The following is a 22,302-nucleotide window of genomic DNA, read 5'->3' as shown; positions in this document are numbered from 1 at the left end:
GAGGGCAGGAAAGAGACGAGTTTTAAAGCTGGTGCCTTTTGGGTTGTGTGAGGGCTCTGCTCGCCTCCCAAACAACCACAGAACCACAGACGTGCGGCTCGGGGTTGGTGTTTGAGGGCGACCTGGAGTGTAAATGGTTAATCGTCGCGGGCCAGCACCAGTCACAAGGACGGCGCTAAGCGAGTAAGTACGTTCCAACCACACTCGCCAAGCAAGCAAGTCCGACACCATCTGATCTATCCGCAAAGGCGATATTTGTCTCTGCAATTTTTTTTTTCCTCTATAAAACCAGACCTGGTTGTTACTTGTGGTCATCCAAATAGTTGATACGTAAAAGCATGTCTTGTGGATGGCTTTTCCATTTTTTTTTCTTCATGACATGCTGCGTGCTCTTGGTTTAGGACGTGTCAAGGGTCAAGGAAACCACAGAAGAACAAAAGTGGGGCTTGCTGCAACCAGAGGCAGCTATGGCATCTAACAGCCTTTTCAGCACAGTGACACCATGTCAGCAAAACTTCTTCTGGGGTGAGTACCACTTTCCTGCTCCCTGTTGTGTCTGGATTGGGTTGGGGGGCTCGGGTCACGGGAAGGACTTGGGGTCAGGTGGTGAGGCTTGGGTGGTGGAATTAATGGGGCTCGAGGAAAGCGAGGCGAAGATGTTGGAACTGGTCTGATGTTTTGGGTCCAGACGAGTGGAGGGGATCAGCTGAGGTCATGGAGGACCCCGCTATCAAGGTCCAAGCTTTTGTGGCGGGCGAAACACCCAACTATCATCAAGGCTTTTTCTCTTTTTTCTTTGTGCACCCAAAAAAAACAACAAGAAAAGAAAATCTGCACATAGAGATTCCAGTATTTATTCTATGTGATGTTTATAAATATTTTCCAAAGAGGGAGATGATATGTTTGTGCAACATACCCTTAGATTTACAAAGCGATGCCATTGCGGAACCAAAAACAAAGGCACGGGTGATATTTTTGACAGACGTAAACAGACGCTGCACAAGGGAGTTTACAGTGGAGCATTGGAACAAGATGTGGGGGATTACTGGGCTGTGTGTGTTGGGTTCCTGTGCTTGCGCATAGAGAAGAAGTATTGATTAGTTTGCCAAGAAAGATCTGTAATCGCTTCCTGAAATTGTTCAGTTGCGCTGCTGTCGTTAATTAATCGGTGTCGATTTCTGCAGGCTCCAGGGAGCATTTAGTCGACAGACATAAATCCAGATTGAACACGAAGTTGATCCATGCTGACTTCCTTTCTATGAATTCGGTGCTTAAGTCTGTAATGATTAATGTAAACGTATCACAGTGATTGTGTTTGACTTTATTCACTTCTACACAAACGGATAAAAAGATGAAATGTCTTTTGTGTGCGTAAGAAGCTCTTAATTTGCACTTTTACAACCAAAGAAATAATTACGTTATTCTTAATGTGATGATCTAATATCTAATAATATATATTCTTAATATCATATCTTCCAAATAAATACAAGATTGTGCCTCCTTCCTGAAGTGGATCTATATGGAAATAGAAGCAAAACAAATCCAAAAACCTGTGAACGGTAGCAGTGACAACCTAATGATTTTCAACTACCTGTGAAGGCCAGCTTGCGTTCTCCAGGCTGCAGCCTGTGTTTTGGGTTTGCTCTATTGTACTGTGACAGCTTCTTTACACAGTCTAATTCAATCAGCAAAATAAATGGTTTACAAGATGAATTTTCAAATTTAAACAAACATTTTCCTTCCCTTGCGACACAAGAAATAGACAGGCTCAGCTTAATAGACGACCTCCTCCTCTCTCTCGCCCCCCCCTACAACCCGCCGCCCTCCTGCCTCCCGCTCCGGTCCATAGCCTCCCGCTCGTCTTGTCCAAATCAAATGTTTAAAAGATGTTTTTAAGAAGTCGCTCGGTGGTCAGACACAGCTGTTCTTCTGGGCTCCCGCTCCGCACAGAAGCAGGGTGGCTCCTAATACACTCTGAAAGCTGGGAGAGAGTGAGCGTCTTCTACCAATCACCACCACCTATTACCATGTTAACCCCCTGACCTTTCGCCGTGTCTCAGGGGGGAGGGTGGTGGAGGGGGTCGGAGCGCAGGAGAAGGAGAGGAGAGGAGCAGCAGTGCAGGAAATTGAAAGCACGCCGTGGGAGAGGCAGACAGTGGAGAGAGAGAAGAGCAGATGTGTGCAGATGCTCAGGTAGAGAAGACACCCCATAAGGATGATAATCCCTGATCAGTTCTCAGACATCAAGGTTTGTTGATTGATGCCGTGCCACGCCTCATTGACTTTGCCCCTGTTTATGAACATCTGGGTAGTAAATCTGTCAGTGCAACCACAAAAAGCCCCCCTGACGGCACGGTGTGATTTTGCAAGACCACCAGTTCTTTCTGTTGTATTTATAATTCTGAATAAATAAATGTAGTGTACTGCGCTGCATCTGAACTGGCAAAAAATTAGGAATGGCACCCTGGATATTTTTTTGCTTTAGCCAAACAAAAAAAGGAAGGGGGAAAAGTAACGTTGAACTCATGTGACTTACATAAGAACTTAAAACGTGGATTTTGTGGCATAAATATTTACATCTGTAAGCATCCTTATCAGTTCCTGTGAACTTAAAATGCATGGAGTGGATATAAAGAGAGCTGGAGCGTTGACTTTTGTTGATTTTACATATTTTCTTCAAGTTCCCCCGCTCCCGTGTTTCTCCTGGATCATTTTGCCCAGCGTCAGCCGGTTTGCCGAGAGCACAAAATACTGTTTTTGTAGTTAGAAAGCCACATTACTCCATCCGTCTGTATATTTGTGTTCATTAAGGACATTTTTAATTTAGAGTCGAGCCTACATTCCCATGCAGCGATAAATTGAGCTGACTTGAGGGAACGGGCAAATATTCCAAATTAAAGTAAAGGGGGCTCATTAAAATTTGTCTTGGCATTTACATGAGGCAATTTTAATTTAATTGCTTTGAATACATTTTTTTTATAACTCCTCATACTGGCAGATCAGATGGAGAGGGCAGAATAATCTTCAACATGTGTGGCACCCACTCAGCCACCGTGCCTCTCCGGGGAACATTTAAGTGCCTCTTTTCTCTATTACAAACTTAATTACATATAGACAATTAAGTCATGGGAGCAATTATCGTGCGGCAAAGCCGTGCAGTCGCAGTCGAGAGGGGGGGAAAAAGAAGTGCTTACACACAGACGGACCCGAATCAACAACATCAAAAGAAAGAAAGCGGGGACGATGTGGGTAAATATCTGAAAACTCCAGGCGGAAAACTTTCCCCCCGAAGAAAATCTCGGATAATTTGCAGGGAAATCGTATATATGTATTTGAGAAAGGGAGCTTCTGTTGCATAAGTGTTGCCTTAGATCTAACCACAGGCCTGCTTCTTGGAGACGTCTTAAAAGTGAACCAGACATCCCACCGCACCACCATCACCTCCCACCCGCTCGCCTCACCCCCCACTCATCAATAGGTAATTTGAAAATGCCGGGGGATGGGTCGGGGGAGTGGGGGGAGGACGATGTGAGGGCTTCACTGGCTGCTACTGTGCAGCGGAGACTCTTCCCTTAACTCCAGGCTCAAAGGAACTCTATTTAGCATCGCTTAATTGTACCTCTGAGGCAAACATGTTATTTAATCCCAGCAGGGTCATATTGATGGAGTAAAATAGCGCTGTTTGTGTTTGCGAGCTGCGCCAGCTATTAGGACTTATTAGTGCTGGTGGTTTACATTAGCCTACATGATTCCTCGGGGTAATCAGGGAGCGTTAATGTGATCGGGGTTTAATCAAAGATAGATTAATTGGTGTGTAATTCTACTGTGAATGTGAGGCTGATTGTGCCCAAAAATAGACTTTAGGCTGTTATTAAGGTCTAAATGAAAGCGTCGTGGGAATAACGTAAGCTGTGATTTTTACGGTCTGAAAATAGAGTGTGATGTGAAAGTTGTGGAGAGTTTTCTGTCATTTTAAAGAATAATAACGGGTTGATATATTTTGCTAAAGGGAATGAACGTTGAGAAAGCCTCTGCTGCTTTCTGAAATTATAAATGCGGTGTCTTTCCTGTGAATCGCTGTGCTTTGTGGTCTCGATGTGGTACAATATCTGCTTCACTACTTTCAAAATAAAGCAGTGAAATGAGGGAGATTACTCTCATCTCTGTAATATGCAGACTGCAACAACAAATGTAGAACTCAGTGTAAATACTCACAGTGCACTGTATATTATCTCTTGTTCTGTCCTAATATTCAGTCGCTGTGGGGCTAATTACACTATTATGATAAGGTAACCTGCCAGCTGAGTGCTTATCGTAGGGTTCTGCCTATTCAAAGCATTGACATTAGACTCAAAAACAATCTCCTTAAAGGGCCAATAAAGCCTGTTTATTAAACACTTGAACGTTTGCTTAAAAAAGTGCTAACGCCTCGCTTGCTATAAATCAGTGCAAATGTTCAATATCCCGGTGGTGTTTTGGCGAGATGAGAGCCAAATTGGTGCGTATTTTTGGATAGCGTTGCAAACTCATTCTGCACATAGCTATGATTTTTGAATGCACCATAATTACCGGGTAGCTTAATGCCATTGCGTTAACCAGTGAAGCTTTTAAAGCATCGCTGTGCTATTTTCACACTTAACAAGATCCTGCAGCCACTCATCCATTTCAATAGCATCAAGCTGGGTGAATTACCGTTATCCGATATAAGCCCTCAGAGAGGAAGTAACTACCTAACACTTTGAAAAATTGGTCTATCTTGGAACGGCTTCACCCTAATGAAACATAACACCAGTATTATAAAGCAGTCTGCTCTTTCTTTTCACATCCTCCATTTTTTTTTTCTTCTTGGCATTTATGTTTTATTTTAGTTGTTTAAGTCAGAAGATGGCTTAAAGCGGAGCTGATATGGCAAACCACAGGAAAGGCTGAATAGCAGCGTTTCCCCCGTTGCCCGCCTTCAAATAGGCCGAGGCGGCCTTGCTTCCACACTCCCGTGTTTCTATAAGGGGGAAATATGGAGTGTTGAGCCTCCTGGATGTTTGGGTTCAGCGTGTAACGATGTGAGTGAGAGCGTGGCCACAGCATCTACACAAGGCCTTACCTGTTCTTCCCCGTGCCGGAGAAAAGGGCAGGTTTTTCGGCTTGTTAGTTTAATCTTAAAGGAATGCGGTATCCCCTCCGACTCAGGCCAGACTCCTAAATATATAACCTTACTTTCCAGCGCTAGTTGCACTGGAGCAATTCTGATTATTTAGTTGGTGTAACCTCTAACGTGTAGGAGTGTCAACACAGACAGTCTGGATTGTGCTCAGTTTTTGAGGAGAAGGTGAAGAAGATGAGCAAAGGAGCATCAAAGAGGGCTGAGCTGACTGCGATCAATAGCTTGGCAGCACATCAGTGGAGCACCTTGTTACAACGTGTCCAGACATCAGCGCTGACTTCCTCTCAAGTATTTTCCTTTTATCGCGTAGCACTCTTATAAAAAACATTTAGGAACAAATTTGGTAACTTAAACAGACGTTTGGTATGTAGCAAAGTCGCTGAATAATGACAGGTGGGTTTTGTAGTTTCTATTGTGCGTGCACATTAAAGGTGTGTGTGACAGGAGGATCTGTCTGCTTGATTAATGCTCTCGCTCAAACTGGCACCTGGAACCAATCCCCCCCTTCTGCCGCCCCCATGTGCACCGTGTGTGTGCATTCCACACAGTGGGACTTTAGAGGGACTGAGGGTGGGCGTTGAGCTGGAGGCGCAGATGGGACCGGGGGACTTGGAGCGGAAGAAAAGAAAGGTGTGCAGAGGAGGGAACAATAGACGGACGTGCATTGGAGGGTATAAGGGTGTCATTAATAGTGCACAGGCCCCATCTCCTAATTTGCTCAAATTACCTGCCCACACAGTGGGCCCCCTCTGCCAGTGCTGAGGTGTGAATACAACAGATCAAATACACCTGAAAATCAGAGAGCCCACCCACTCAGCGACGCCCACGCGAGGCTTTTAAGGTGGCCTGACAACTCTCGGTGCCTGTGCGTGGAAGAGAGGGGTCAAATGTTTACTCTTTCATGTTTCAGAAGGGAGTAAAAAGTGAGAAAATTAGAGAGAAAGAAGAAGACATTAAGAGGAAGAAAAAGAGTAAGTGAGACTGGGATATGATACAAAAGGAAGGATCGGTTTGCACTCATGAGGCAAGTACAAAACTGGCTCGTACAAACCACCTCCCATATGGCACTGTGGGGGCGGCCATTTACCATCATTTACCTTCCTCACCTCCCTTCATCCCTTCCTCCTTCTGCTTCTCCTTAAGTCCTCCCTTTATCCTTCCCCTCCCACCCACGCTTTCAGGAAAAGGTTGATGACAAACGTGATGGGCGGCGATGCTTTGGTCACCACAGTAATCAGAGTCACCAGCACCGTACCACCTGTGGCACACACAAGCTGGCATGGAGACTTATTCAGATGTGTGCAGAGACACTGAAATTAAATATCCCCCCGAGACACAAAAGGAGGCCCGGAGAGTGTGTGTAGGTGTGTGCAGTGGGCTGCAAGCCTTTGAACTTTGAGTAGTGTGTGTAGCTGATATTGACAAGTCTCTGGGGGGAGACGAGGGAAGCTAGAAAAAGGTAGCTCTCATTTGTAAAGTGGCCTCCAGAGAGAAAGAGAGGAAAAGAAATACTCCTTAGCTCCCCCACCTCCACTGCTAGGATTTATTAGGAGTGTAGTATAGATAATATACTTACACCTAAGTCAACCTATGAAGAGCCTGTTCACTTCCTGTAAATCTGCGTGCACATTGGAAGCAATTTGCTCATCACACATCGCTTTGAAACTGATGACTGGTCGCTCGTGGACATTGCAGGCGGCAGTTGCCTAGGTGATCGTTTAATGTATATACTACCAGTTCATATGTTATTCAATGGTATTCTTCACTTTTACTGGTAGTCACCTGGAAGTTGAGGAAAGTTTAGCTCGGGTCCTGCCCACCTTCCAGCACCTGTGGGGGTTTTTCGCCCAAAGTCGCTTCACTTTCGATGTTCTCTGGTCGCCGCAACGCTACAGATTGCTTTCAGTACGTATGGAGCGTCAGCACCATTATGCAGAAACTGACTGTAGTTAGAGGGCGCTCACGAGACTGTCCTCAACTGACTAGAACGAATGAAGCCAAAATATATACGCCTGCTTTTAAACCAAAAAGCTCCAATTGGATTAAAGTTTTTGTAAATAGTCTGATTACATTTACATTTAAAGTCAGTTTAATGTCTGATTAAGATGTTACAATGCTGAATTTTGTCCATATTTTTTTTCGCATTCTGCTAATATACGCTGATTACCAAGTTAAAACCCACGGTTTCCACCTCCGTTAAACGAACCAGTTTTCAAAGAGTTTCCACAGCGTTTAGTTACATCAGATCACGAACTTGCACAAGGAGCGGCGAGTGTGGCGTTCGAAATCGATGTTACCAGGTGGCTGTTGCTAGAAACTCACTGGCGTCGCTTGTTTTGTGCATGAGATCGAGATTGCAAATTGTTTAATTTTTGTTCTGGTTACAAGTGACAAAAAGTGACATTTTTTTTGTCCACAATTACCAGTTTTCCCTTGGAACAGCGATGACCTGTGTATAAATACGCAGTGTTTATATATTTGATTTATAAATAATTAAATGATTTAAAGGTCCAAACCAAAATCATGTACAATTACTGCATTTCTTAATATATGGTGTGTTCAGCTGCACTTCAGCTGGGCGTTCAGCAATTCGCAGAGTTTGTAAGTTTTTAGAAGTAAGAGATAAGAGAAATAAATTAAGTCTCAGATCCAAGTCTCTGTCTAATGATATTTTTTACTAAGTAAAGTGCAGTATCTCATAATCATATATCATAAGCGTATGATCACTTATTACATTTTAATCTTTGTCTCATAAATGCTAAAAATGATAAAGTGGAACTACTCAGGTTTTCTGTCTTATAGTTTCTCAGACTTTCTAAAGTCTGTGTGACTCTTGCTTGTGAAAAAAAGCAAAGGGGGGAAAGTTTCGAACAATTTCTGCTGGAACAGCAGTGCAGAAATCCCCTACGTTACATTTCAGGTTGTTTCAAAGGACTTTCCTGTGACATCTTTTTGAGAACATAGCTGCTGTGTTTACGTTGATCCCTGAGCTGTTCCAGTTTACACACATTCAATCCAATCACGGCGCTCTGACAAGCAGCGGCGTCTGATCAAAGTCTATATACATACATGGTGTCTGATCCTCACCGGAGCAGGCTCGAATCCTGTCACTCACCCAGACAGCTGCTCCCTTACAGTCGTCTGTAGTTCATTTTGTTGTCGCAGTTAAAAGTTTTCCTTCAGCTGTTGCTCTGTTCAGCCCGTTTGGTGTCTTTCCCCAAAGGAAACAGACCAATAACAGGCCTTTTCCACTTCACTTCTCCTGATGCTGAATGAGCAAAGGAGGATCCCAGAGGAGCTGGAATATTTTATTAGAGTGATATTTTGAAAGTTGCTCTCCTCGGTCTTTCTTCCTCTCTCATGATGAAATTTTAGGATGCTGCAACAACTCAGCGTGTGTGTGTGTGCGTGCATGCGTGTGAAAGAAAACAGCTCACACAGAGAGCAAAGACAATTCAAAGTTACAGCTAAATGACAGGCTGGGAGCTCTGGTCTTTTGAATTGCATTGTTTTCTTTTTATTCCTGCTTTGGAGGAGGGTTGGTGGGGGTGAAAAAAGCCCAATTGGGACACAAAGCGAGCAGTTTAGTCTCAGGAGAATTACCCTCAGCACAAACAAAAATAGCAGTCATTTTTTGCTGACAAACCCTTTTTAATGCAAGGGTGCTTTTTAGCAAAGTTTGGCTCTTTTTTTGTTTTCTTATTTATGACAAAGCTGCCATTTCAGAATAGAAGGAGCAGTGAATGTATATTCTTGCATTGATTTACTGTAGTTTAAAGATGCATGAGGAAGAAAGGACAGGGAGGGTTGTCGAAAGTTCTTCAGCTTAGTCGGGGCCCTGGTTCTTTGAAAAATAAGCACAGTGGGAATTTTGGGGAAACTGATCAGATAGCATTTATGACGCTCACACACGACCTGTTCACGGACCTATTCTTGTCACTTTCACATGAATTCTTCATTACGCACAGAATTACACCTCCACACTTTTTTATGCACACACCACCAGACAGATACGCCCTTTTCCTGCAGGACCCTGCAGATGCAGCAGAAACAGTAGAGTTGGTCTCTCTGGTAAACAAACAGTGAGAGGCTGCTGGGAGTCTTCACTGGGCCTCCAAATTATAGTCTGGTTAACCAGAGTCTCCGAGCCAGCCCGTTTACTGCTACACACATACACGCATAAGGTACACACACATGCACATGAGCACATGTGCACATGACCTATGCACACTAAAGGCATTATAGAAGCACACTTTAAAGCCCATATACAATCAGGTTCTAATGGGAGCTTGTCTGTGCTACAGTTGAGCTAAGGGTAAAAGGTTTTATAGACATAAGAGAGGCTGAAAGGGAAGCACACCCTAAGGGCTCATAATAAATATTACCCAATCATCAGGCTCACAGTGTGAGGCTATTACTGATGAAAAAGAATCCCTTGCAATGTAAACACAGGCTTAATGTTTACAGCTTCTAACCCTGTGTATCACTTTTATGATTCTAAGGTTTCCTTCTGCAAGTTGGGTTGTGTAGCCTGAAGTATGCTTCGAGGAGCTATATGATAAGGCCCTGTGTTTTGTAGATATTAGATGTGAATGTAAATGTTTGCCTTCTTAGTAGGAGCAGTGCAAAAACAGGGTTTATTTTGTGATAGGCGTCCATAAAACATATCTGAGTGAGAGGAGCTTGGATTGTCTGGAGCTTCGTTAATTGCCTGTAAATGAGTTCTGCAACTACTGGGGACAGTTTTAAGCCTCTTGAGGATGCAAGAGTGTATCAGGGTGATCTATGGTGCCATAAAATCCAGTTCAAATATTTAAGCTGATCAGTTCTCTCAAAATTATTTGCCGTAAATCTCATGTTTCCAGAGTGACAGCGTATTCCGAGCGGACAATTTAATTGTCAGTTCGAAACCACATCCCAGCAGCCCCGTTGCCAGAGAGAGATTTTTTTCTAAGTGTGTGACGTTCACATTCTCAGCTTTGCCATAATGCAACACCACAGAATAGATTGTGTTTGAAGGACAGTGTTTCACAATGTGATTGATGCTCCCTGTGGGACCCAGCAGTTGATGAGGCTCTGTTTAGGACTCGAGTTAGGCTCTATAAGGCTGGCGTCATCAGAGTCTCAGCTTGGGGAAGAGAAGTCCTCGTCCTGGAATAACAGGCAACGTTTCTGAGTGTATGTGGAAAATACAGGGTCATGGGTCGAATAATCAGACAATAGTCGTTTATCTTCTGGTAAATTTCCCTTTGCTTTGATGATGCTTTCTTTCGCTGAACCCTCTTTTCCGAAGATGACTGGAATTGATTTTGTCTAAGGACATCTCAGGCTGGAAGCTATGAAAGTGAACTCCATCCACCCGGCTCTTTTTCTCCGCACCCCCACCTCTCTGTGACTCATTTCTGACCAGTAGCCTAATAGTCTCGGTGTAATTATAGGCTAAGGTTTTAGGCAAAAGCCAATCTCTGAGTGAGCTGCATCAGCCGTGACAGTTTCAACTTAACTCTTTAAGTCATTTAGCAACATCTCATCCTACACGTCAAAAGCCAAGGCGTCCCGGGGCCATTTTGACATCTGAATGGTTTGGAATTTAAACTGGTGTGTACTGCTCCAGGTTGTGGAGTTCAGACTCAGTGTTTTGGAGCTGCTCCGAGCTGGACTGCGATCAGGAAGAGATCAGAAAAAAAAAAGCGAGATCCAAACACTCTCGACGCACACCGACTGCAGTGGCTCGCGCTGCCTGCCCATTACTGTTGTTTTCATTTTCTCTTTATCTGATTGGCTATTGTCTCGGCACTGGACATATTCACTTGACTGACAGTTTTGATGTTGATTATCTCCCAAAAATGAGGAAGCGAATCGATGCCAGAACTTCGTCCTAAGCTTTTCTACACAAGCTTTAAAAGTCCATCCACGACAGCCAAGCAAAATAAACGGTATATTTAATACAAATTCTAAAGCTCCCAAACAAGAAATGTATATGGGACATATCCAGGCGTGGGCTTACTCAATCTATGGCTAGATGTTTATGTCTGTGTGCAATTGAGCATCCATGACAGAATTTTTCCCCCCTCCATCTGGACCTCTTCTACACCCCGTACCTCAATTTGGACCCAGTTCCCTTGGACATTCCTCCACCCCACCTCTGTGTATATACATACATACATACATCCTCCTGTCTCCTTCCTTTTCCTCCCCTGTTTCCAGCCACTGCCTTTCCATCCTTACCTTCCTCTACACTCAGCTGGAAGGGTGGAAATGGGCAAGTGATAGCCGATAGCCCCCCTGCGAGTGCTAGTCTGGGCCGCAGGCTGTTTGCCTCTTGCCATGTAGTCACTCTATCTATCTCGCCTTTGCGTCCATACCTCACATAAATCATCCTCAATCGTGCTACACGGACAGGGAGAACAGAGAGAAATCTCCCCCTGTAAATCTGGTATTAGTTTTACCTCGCATAATGAACACAGGGCTAAACGGCCTGGATACATGAGAACAGCATGTCTTGCAGATGTACTATAAATATTTTGATACTAGCCGGGTAGTTTGCAGAGGGGAAGTAGACCAGTGAAATACACAGAGGAAGGGAAAAGTGTAAAGTGGAATGTTGGCCTAGCCCGAGTGTCTGTATTGTCTTTAGCACCTACAGAAGGTCCCGGTCCAAGAAAAACGCTCTTTACAGGGTTCCTGTTCCCAGCAGTGGTCCAGTACCACTCCTGGATACGCTGCGTTGCCTTCAAGCCAATCCGTCAAACTGGTCTCCAAGGAGAGGGGTTCATTGTTTGATTAATAGCAGGATCAGACCTGATTGAGTGATAGATGGTTTAAAGGGGAAACCAGCACAGCTTTAAGGACATTCTGGGACCAAGTCTGGGAAAAGCTGCTCCAGCTAGAGTTTGATTGGTGAAACGGCTGAATTAAAGTGAAAGACTAATAATAGCATAGCTAATGATACACAAGCTGCATGGTGAGGGGTGGCCCAGATATGCTTGATGGCTTTGAGTGTTCTGTTGCAAGCAATGTAAAGACAAACTGTGAAATGCCTACAAACACTTGCATGCAAAAGTGGAAAAACTGAAGTACCCCTTTTTGGCATGTTTTTGGCTTCAGCCACAGGCACTGTCACCCTACCCCATCAAAGAGCCAAACACCCACCCACACACACGCACACACAGAAAACCTACAAATACACTCTTCCACATGCACGGTTTAAGCGAAGTGACAGCAGGTGGTGTGTGACACGTCAACATCTGAAGGCTCCCTGGCAGACGCAGAAAGAGTTCTCAGCTCTGCGCCCCACTCAGATCTATCATTGAGACTCTTTAATGGCAGCCTTCGTCACATATTGCTGCTTTATTTTCTCCTCTCCATCTTCCAGCCCACAGAAGTTCCTTTTTTGTTCCTATTTTTAAGTACAAGTGATCTCAATTAGGGACCTCCGTGAAGGCAGTAGGCGGCAGACAGTCAGAGCAATAAGAGCAGAGAGGAAATTGTCTTTATACCCCTCCCACCCTCCCTCCCTCTTTACCCTCCTGCCACAAGCAGCGAGCAGCCGCCCCCTCCGTGTCTCCATCTCTTTCCACGCTGCTCCTTGCCATTTCAAAAACTGAGCAAAAATATCAGACAGTCTTTCTGTACCTCTCAGCGAAGCACATGTATACATATGTAAAACTTCGAGGGCGCAGTCGCCGGTCCGGCTTTCTCAGAGTTTAATGTATTTTGGGTTTGCTCTCTGTGAAGGCAGTTGCATAGAGACACGCACAAACACACACTCACACACCACAGAACGTGCTGTCCTCGTCCTAACAGTTTACAGTGATGTCACGGCCTCGATCACAAACAGTCATTAAGGGCTTAGCTATGATCTGGGATCAGCGCTGGGATGTGAGTCGCCGAGGTTGTGTCGATGAGGTCACAAGGAACAAAGTTTCTGTCCGTCGTCATCCTCCTGTGCTGGCTAACTAACCGGCCCACTAGTTTAGTTGGTTTTGCAGCTACATGCCTGTTCTCCGGGTCGGTTTGGTCGATTGGATCGTGTGCTGGATCTCTGGCTGGTTTGTTGCAGAGCCTGGTGGGCTCTCTGATTGGCTTGCTGGCAGGCCATTTGGCTGGTGGCCTGCCAAACATGGAAACATCCCGTTAGAGCTGAAAAAGCCTGGGCCTCGTCACTGCGCTCCTCTAGAAGGCTATAATTAAGTGTCTTGAAAAATGCAGCACTGTGAAATGGAGTCTTAATCCCGAGTCTTAAGTGGCTGTGCTTTTCCTCTTGGATGAGAGTACAGTATATGCTTATGAAGAAGCGAAAGAGTGAGGCTATATGACCGTAATGTTACAAATTATTTTTCTAAGACAGCTAAAAGTGAGCGTATTTTCATAGTTGGTTGTTTCCTGCTTAAACTGGAAAGTTTACACACATTTCTAGCTGAAACACTGAGCCCTGTGTCTTGTCATCTTCCTTAATGAGGTGTTGTTCACAGCGAGGATACGCGCGCCTCGTAAGTACGTGTCTGAATGCATCTCTTTGAATGTCAAACAGCGAGGGAGATGTGAAGGTCACAGACGCGCCGGGAGAAGCGTTTGCGCAGTTCATTTGCTGACAACATTATAGGCGGTGGATGTGTGCACATATTAGCGGTTCACACACTCTTTGTCATTCCAAGTGGGAACGAGAACAGAAACTTTTATTACTCGCTTGATATCTCGACAGGAAAATTAGTCAAGAGAATGTCAGCTAAGTTTGATTTTTATTGAAAACAAATAATTGAAACTGAGCTGCCGAAATACAATATTACCATAAATCATAAAATGCACATCCTGCTCAATGTGCTATACTGTGGTTCCTCACTGTTAGTGACTTCTCCTACTGTGCAGTGACTCCAAGCCAGTGTAACACAGTAGATGAATAATACCAGAGCTGAGAGAGACGATCCAGCTGTGCACCAGGCGAGCAGCAGAACCACTGAAAAGCTAAATGGCTTTATGCTAGATTCATTACTACATCATATGAAATCAGTTTATGCTGAGGAGGATCGGCGGAGTATCCTTAAAAGGCCAATTCTGCCCGAAACCTTCCAGCATTCGCATTTAATCAAAAGTTGTCGGGTTCCTAAAATGTCATTTTGGTAGGCATGGCATTTTCTTTTTTATTGAACGGATTATTCTGGCACATTAACGCCTTCTTTCCGTCACATCTCTGGAACATCAAACGTTTTAAACTTGTGCAGAGTTTGCCCAATACCTCTGAATGACAGAGAGCCAGACGGTAAAAAGCCCTTGCGCTGTATGAGTGTGGACCGTATCCTGTAGGGAGCTGGAAGACAGATGCTGGATGTGCAGCGGAGAAGCAAAGCGGAGTCAGATGGGACAAACACTCTTTGATGAGCTGAGCTTGTCAGAGTTTAAAGCACGGCTAGGTAGGGAGGGGGGGGCGGCTGTTTGGGGCCCTGGGGTTGGGCCGGGAAAATTACGTTGCCTCTGATGGGACAATAACAGAGTGCAGCAAATCTAAATTTAGGCATGATTAGTTTGACTTAGAAAAGTTGGTGAGTTTGTGTAATGTTCTCATTGAAGGGTCTGTTATTCATAGACCGTGCACATTGACAGTTCCACTTCAAATTTAAGTCAGGATTTAAAGTAATAAGGCTGATTTGGCTGATGGCATGAAATTGCCCCCCCCCCCCTTCCTTTAAATTTCCTAAACTAGATTCCACTACAACATTAAGGGTGTTTTCCACATTACTCTACATTTACTCAACGATAAAAAAGCGATATTATCAGAGCTGAAACTTAACTCTGTTGGGATAACCGGCTCCATGGTTCCTGCAAGTCCATGTTTATCACTATTACAGATTTAATTACTACTATTCACATTTATCCATCCATGAATTGTTAGTTGATCTTTGAGAATGTTGGACAATGTGAACCATATTTCTGGTGTTTGGGGCACACGGAAGGGAAGCGTAACTCAATCACTCCCCCCCCCCCGTCCACATGACGAGGTGCCAGATGCGTGTCAGTGCTTTCAGACATTATATATATATTCCTCCCACATCCTCACACTCACACACAACTTAATAGACATGTATATGTGCACACATACTTGCTTGTGAAACTTAAGAACTTGACTTATTTCAAGCGCTCGGGCTGTAGTGTACGGTGAATTACATTATTTCTCTTACAACACTGCAATCTTTAGCAAAGTATATAAAACTGCATCTAACTTTACAACATAAAAACAAGCTACAAAGGCTCTGACTGGATCCAAATAACCCAACAGCTGTGCCTCCCACTTGTCCCATTTATTTTGAAACAGGCCTGGAGTATCAAAGCTCTTTGTCTTAAAGACTCACTGCAATAAAAGCCTGTTTGGGAGCAATGGAAATGGAACACAGAGTGGCAGTACACATGCTGATGTGTGATGTGGCATCCAGAAAAGTCTCATTGGGAGACCGATGGGTAATCAGGGCTGAGGGTGGGGTGGGGTGGGTGATGAGTGCCGGCTGAGATATAGAGGCTCACAGAGGGTAAATGATGCCCTCTACAGTAGACACAAGAGGGGCAAGCTAAGTAGGCCCTCTCACTGTTTTCAGTGCAGCAGGCATAAAGAGTGTGTCAGCCATAAAAGTTAAAGTGTGATTTTTTTTTTTTTTTTTTTTATTTGTTCTGTTTTGGTATGGTGTAAGGACGTATGTAGCACTTTTTTTTTTTTAAATAAGGCTTTAATAAAAATGCATGATTTTTATGTCATGGGTTGCAGATCTACTATTTTTGTGTTAAATATTTTTGCGAATTATTTCCATTCATTTTCTGAGTTGAAATGTAAACAGCAGCTGCGAAAATAAAAACCTCAAGTGCCGAACTTTTATCATAAAAAAATCAACTGAAGGTTTCAGCATTTCTAAAGCTGAAAAGTGGCTCCTGTGAGAGTTCCTCTGTTGTAAATTACCGGGTTATCTTTAAGGATGCATACATGTGTAAGCAGTGTTTTGCTGTTGGCTGAGATTGAGCTGGTTTTTACAATTTGATACACTGTTGGCTAAATTTACAGCCGTTCGGCGTTTTTGTGTCTAACACATTCTGCAATTAAATAAGAAAACGGGTTAAATAATGTAGTGTTGTAGTAAAGTACAATAAGTGTGTCAAAGTATAGCTGCGTTAAATGGGACTACTCAGTATGTGATCTCGTTCTGAAATATGCAAATACATTTTAAGTTGTGCGTAATTACGCAAGGAGTCTCATTTTGGTGCTGCTTATATAGATAGATCGTTTATTTTCGGTCTATGTGTAATAAAACGACCGTGTAATAGATTTAACAAGTTGTATGAGGCACAGAAACTGTTGAAGTTGGATTTTCCATAAATGCCTTTCCCAAACGCGCAGTCGGTTCACAGGGCGGCCACGTGGATGGATAAACATAAATTAAAGCCCCTGTAAAGTAGAATACCTGTACACCTGCACAACAGCTCTCCCCTGTGACCGAGTGAAACTCTACCCCTGCGCCTCTACCTGACTCACCGCTCTCCGGTGACTCACTCACTCCTATACCTTATGGAGTGTAACTCGCTTCTCGCCGCGGCTCGGCTCTCTCTGAACGCATCTGTGAGCCGCTTACGGTCAGGACACGGCGGTAACACTACACGGTCTGATGGACTGATGTGCGCGTTGTTGACTGGAAATGAGCACCTCCGCGGTTAGGAGCGCGCTGATGGTCCAGGGGAGCGGTAACATGTCGGTACGTACGGTATAGGCTGTGAGCAAACTTTGAAATGTGGGTAAGAGGACAGGCGTGAAACGCAGCTCCACGTGTCTTTCATGAAGTTATGGCCATTTACAGGGAGATCTGTCCGGCAGTCTATATAGGCGTGATAGATTATGGCGGAGGGAATGCATCTGACTCCAGACACCACGTGTTGGAGTCGCATCAGCGCAATAATTGCTGGGCGCTCGAGCTATATAAACCACAAAAAGCCTGAGCACGGGAAACCCCGGCCTCCAAACACTAACCGCATTTACGGCTACAAAACCGGGATTCGTTTTTCCGCCTCCTTCATCTCACCGGCGATAGTTTTTTTTTCCTCTTCAAACGTTTTTAAACTTTTTTTTAACCCTATACAAAATCAGCGGCACGGCCGGAAGACTTAACAGAAAAATATGTTGAATTTGCAGGCGTCGCGGGATTGTAAATAGCCCTGTAAAGTATTGTTAAAGCTTATCCCTTTGACTTTGAAAGGTTTTTTGTGTGTACATAGCCTGCGGACGTTCAGAAAGCCTTTCAGTTTGGCACAAAGACTTCAATGACGCACCTGGAGCTGCGCTTTGACTTTTCACTAAAGGGAGACAGACAAAAAAGTTTTCTTTTTTTGAGCATCTGGGTCTGCTGTTCCATTTTAGACGTGCTTTTTTGTAATTGTATAGCCTATTACGAGCTCGGACATTTATTTGATGTTATTTATATCCGCACATGAGCAACTACGCCAGCGTTATGGCACATGGACTCTTCCACCGAGGAGTTTGAAAAAGAAAGAAAGAAAAAAAAGAGCTTGTCATTTAAAGCATCATCAACTTTTTTAAGGGTTGTTTTTCTTGCTGGAGAAGTCTATTTTATGTCGTTTGAAGGCGACCACTAAAGTTTGTAGTGGAGAGGGTTTTGAAACGCGGTGTGCGCTCACTCGAGTCCCATTTTCCATTGGCAGGCGCGCTGAGGTTCAGCGAGCAGCGGCGCACGCTCCTGAGTTTCTCCCTGTGTGAGAGAGAGAAAGAAAGAGAGCAACCGGAGAGCCTTTGGTGCCTTTTCTGATAATCCACGCTGTTGTGATGCGAATTCCCGTAGATCCCAGCGCCAGTCGGAGGTTCAGTCCGCCGTCCAGTAGCCTCCAGCCGGTCCCAGGAAAGATGAACGATGTGAGCTCTCCAGCCGGGCAGCCGGACGCAGCGGCGGCGGTGCCAAGACTGCGCCCCCACGAAAACCGCAGTATGGCCGAGATCATCGCGGACCACCCGGCCGAGCTAGTGAGGACCGACAGCCCCAACTTTCTCTGCTCGGTCCTGCCCTCCCACTGGCGGTGCAACAAGACTCTACCCGTCGCTTTTAAGGTGAGTCCCGACTCAGCGCTGGCTGCTGAACGAATAAAGCGACTTTTGATGGTTATCATGGCGTTCACTGCAAGAAAAAAACTACTAAATGAAGCCCAAAGCTGATTTTGAACAACAATAAACGCGTCATCTTTCTCTGAAGACATTTTAACAACGTTAGATGACGAGAAGTTCAGATTTTTAAAACCCTTCTCTCACTCGATTATTTACCTCTTTATCTCTTAAGCTTTTTCTTTGAGTTTCCAAGCCTTAATGGCTATTAATGTAAACATGCAGAATCCGGAAGTTATTACTGTGACATTAAAAATAAATTATAGTCAGGAAATGTATAAAAAAATTAATATTATTGAAGTTTAAGGGCATTAGTCTGACGGTTTAAATTGTAGGAAAATGAGTCAGCGTCTGGAAGAAAGGAGCCACATGTGCATATTGTTTTCATCTTGCGTTTAAAATAAATCATTGTAATATTTATTTCCGAGAATTAGAAAATGTTGTGAATTAGTTTAATACAATATACAAGCCTTTTAAAGCAACTTCTCATCCAGTGAAATAAGCAACAAAGACTTCATTTTATTGGATATTTCTTTTTTTGACAATTTGCATCAAATGTGAAAATTATTTAATAAACATTAGAGCATGTTGTCTACAATTAGTTAGTCTGTACATTTTCATTTTCCTCAAGCTTTTAATACTCCAAATCAGAAAAATATATTTCTAATGCTCCAAAGAATAATGCTTGTGTGTATTTGGCCTAATTTTTTTTCTTTTTTTCTCTTTGTTTTTGGCTTGCATGATATTGCAAAGAAAAGCTTCTGTTAATTACTTGACAGGTATTATTTAAACGGCAGATCAAAGACACTCTCAAGTGGAAATTTGTAGCTACAGCCATGGCTCCAAATCAAATGTGACACTTTTTATATATAAGTGTTATTTAACCGTTCTTATAACTACGGCTCTGTAATTATTCCACTTCTGTGGCCTTACTTATCCTCTTTCATCTGCATCCAAGAATCTAAATGATAACACGAGGCCTCGGCGCTTTTGTTTTGAAAGACTGCATTTTAGATGATTCAACTGAGGACATTTATCATGATATCAGGCTGCTTCGAGGCATTAAAATTAAATCCATTTATCAACCTAATTTGTAGGAGGATGGCAGGATGTAAAATGATGAGTCTAGACAAGCTTTGAATAGTCAAAACTGAGAACAAGATAATGTTTTTGTTTTCCCACAGCTTCTGATATTTAAACTAAAATCTTTCCCCCCACAGGAGCAGTGGAATATAATGTAGCTTACTTCAGATTGAAATTTTGAAAGGAGAACTTTTGTGCTTCTAACAGGTGGTAGCCCTGGGAGATATACCTGATGGGACCGTTGTCACCGTAATGGCGGGCAACGATGAGAACTACTCCGCTGAGCTGCGGAACGCCTCAGGTGTGATGAAGAACCAAGTAGCACGTTTCAATGACCTCCGTTTTGTGGGCCGCAGCGGCAGAGGTGAGGCCTGAAACTCTCTCTGTGCTCCTTTCACTACAACACAGTAGTAGCTATTAGGTTCAGTGGTGTGGATTAGTGGCCACATTCACTACGTGGCAACCACATAATGATCTCTCTGACTCCAGACTCAAATCCCACCACCCATCTCGCAAAGCCTGAGTGGTGAAGCGTGTTGCTCCCCCCTTTCTTCCCCTTGAAACGATACTTCTCGATATGTTTTTCTATCCTTTAATCCAGATGAGAGACGAGTTGCTTTTTCCTACTTGTGATTTTTAGATTGAGAAACAAACTGTGCAAAGATAGAAATGTGCAGCTCTCCAGTGTCAGCCACATTAAAAAGTGAGAATCTGATAACAAGAAATACTTATCAAACTCACAGGCTTTTTTTTTTTCTTCCTTTTCACCTGATATGACCCAGCTCAGTTCAGGCTCATAAACATGTTGGGTGGTGCTGCAGCTCTACGGCTGATCACTCTCTGCGCATATCTTCACGCTGTCAGGCAGAGAAGTGCGCCTATTAAGTCCAATGGCGTTCTTCAAATGTTTGGCATCACGAAAGTGACTATTTGCATCATTTACTGTCATGTCGGTAAATCATGTACATTTGGGTCTCGCCGTGCTTTCTGGAACTATTTTATTTTTGTACAAATCTCACAGAAAACCAGTCGCCTGTTGTAAGTTGATGGTGATAAGTGCTGTCAGCAGCTCCACCAGCAACTTTTCCTCCCGGTTTCCTTCTCTGTTGTAGCTGTCAAAAAGGGGAGGGAGCAGAGCAGTCAGGAGGGCCGAGGAGTGACAGAGTTTTAAGAGGAGACAACGAGGCATTTGGGCTTGACCTGTTGCCACAGAGACCTTGCGTGCGTCCCTTTGCTGTAACAAAGAATCTAGTAACAGGAAGTGACATAGGAGCCAGGGGAGATCAGACTACGAGGTGTCTGAAATGAATACCCTGCAATGACAGATAAGTACAAGCGAAGTGAACTGATAGGATGTTAGATAGCTGAAAGTCATGCACAGGAGAATAAGAGAAAGAGAACAAAGATGCACAAGGATTGATGGTTACAGGGCTGACATGGTGCCTCTGTATGATGATAGCACAGATGCACAGGACGACTAGTTCAGAGGTCTCAGATATCGCTGATAACATCATTAAAATTAATAGTGTCATAGCGTACAACCTTACCTAGACAGGAAGCACGAACAGGATCACAATTAAGAGATGACAGCAGCTTTAACAGCAGTGAAGCAGGAACACAATGCACAAGGTGTCCCACTGTATCATAGATCATCAGTATGTGTCACTTTGTTGATATATTGTTACATATAAATAAAGTCCATCAAGGTCCATACCAGTATTTTGGTGATATACCGGTGCATCCTTAGTATCCACTGTGTTGAGTTAGTAATATCATTTGTTTATCCTTACTGTCAGCTAATAATTTCAACTCTTAATCCTAGTTGCAGCTAGCATTAGTTTATGTGTTCCAGTTATTTAGAAATTCCTTTTAGTTGCTATTTTCTACAGTTTATCCATGAATTGTGGTCAATTTTTATGTTGAAACTTGTTCACAACCACTTAATTCATTAATTGATTGTAATCATAGAGCTAATCTTTCCAAATACCACACCTGATATCGTTGAAGTAACCCTCTGGGGTTCTTGGTCGGGAACACCCACATGCACCTTGAAACAGGTATGAGGGACGCTTGTTGCATCTAGGATCCGCTATCTCCTCCGTCTGACTGCTATCTGATCTTTGAAAAGCATGTTTACACTTAGCTGGGGCTCAGAACGGAAGAGGGGATGGCACACACAGGTGTATGGATGAATAGACAGGGGCTCGGATGAGTTGCTACCCCCGCTTCCTGTTTCCAACGTGTAGCCATGGTTACTCATTGCGCCTGCATACCTCAGATATTACTGTTCCTGCTGACTTGGCTGTTGGACTCTGATTCATAGCATTCCTCATCCATGCACATAGGGACGCATACACTTGCACAGACAAACACTCAACCCCAAGGCAGCAACTGCTGGGGATTATCGAGAAAGGAAGTGACTATTAAAATGCCTCTCGCCCACTCACTGAGCGTTAGAAATTCTGGATAACACGATACTGGCTCCTGCAGTCAGTCTTCCATTTAGACTCTGCCAAAGGACCTAAATAGACCCTCTCAAACAGCCAATGTTGTCTGTTGTTAATCCTCTCTAAGTCGTTTTTTCCCCAGTTTGTATTGGCTTTTATGTGATCACAACCACACTTGTGACTTGGGGATGTTGTAGAGATGAATACTAGCCATTGTCTCAATTGTCATTTGATGTTGCTTGATGTCACTACAGGCAAGAGCTTCACTCTGACAATCACAGTATTCACCAACCCGCCACAAGTGGCCACTTACCACCGAGCCATAAAGGTCACCGTGGACGGACCTCGTGAGCCCAGGAGTGAGTACCAATGCACGCACAAGCAGTACAGTATGGAAATAAGTGCACACACACAAGGAAGCATCCTAAGTCTTCTTTCAATTTGCCTTTTAACGGGGTAGCCAGCAAGCT

At 43.8% G+C, this 22,302-nt stretch overlaps 1 protein-coding gene across 2 annotated transcripts in view; it reads left to right on the top strand.

Annotated features, from left to right (window-relative positions):
• Positions 1-467: 467 nt before the first annotated feature.
• runx2b (RUNX family transcription factor 2b) overlaps positions 468-22,302 on the top strand; it is a 37,473-nt gene continuing 15,638 nt past the window's right edge. For both annotated transcript variants that reach the window (XM_063495184.1, XM_063495185.1), the window contains exons 1-4: positions 468-525; positions 17,989-18,251; positions 19,593-19,749; positions 22,087-22,191. In XM_063495184.1, the coding sequence (XP_063351254.1) occupies positions 468-525; positions 17,989-18,251; positions 19,593-19,749; positions 22,087-22,191 (583 nt within the window). The remainder of the gene's footprint in view (positions 526-17,988; positions 18,252-19,592; positions 19,750-22,086; positions 22,192-22,302) is intronic.

This window comes from Pelmatolapia mariae, linkage group LG15, assembly GCF_036321145.2.
Source record: "Pelmatolapia mariae isolate MD_Pm_ZW linkage group LG15, Pm_UMD_F_2, whole genome shotgun sequence".
In the NCBI taxonomy this organism is placed as follows: domain Eukaryota; kingdom Metazoa; phylum Chordata; class Actinopteri; order Cichliformes; family Cichlidae; genus Pelmatolapia; species Pelmatolapia mariae.
This window is presented reverse-complemented; position numbering and strand designations above follow the sequence as displayed.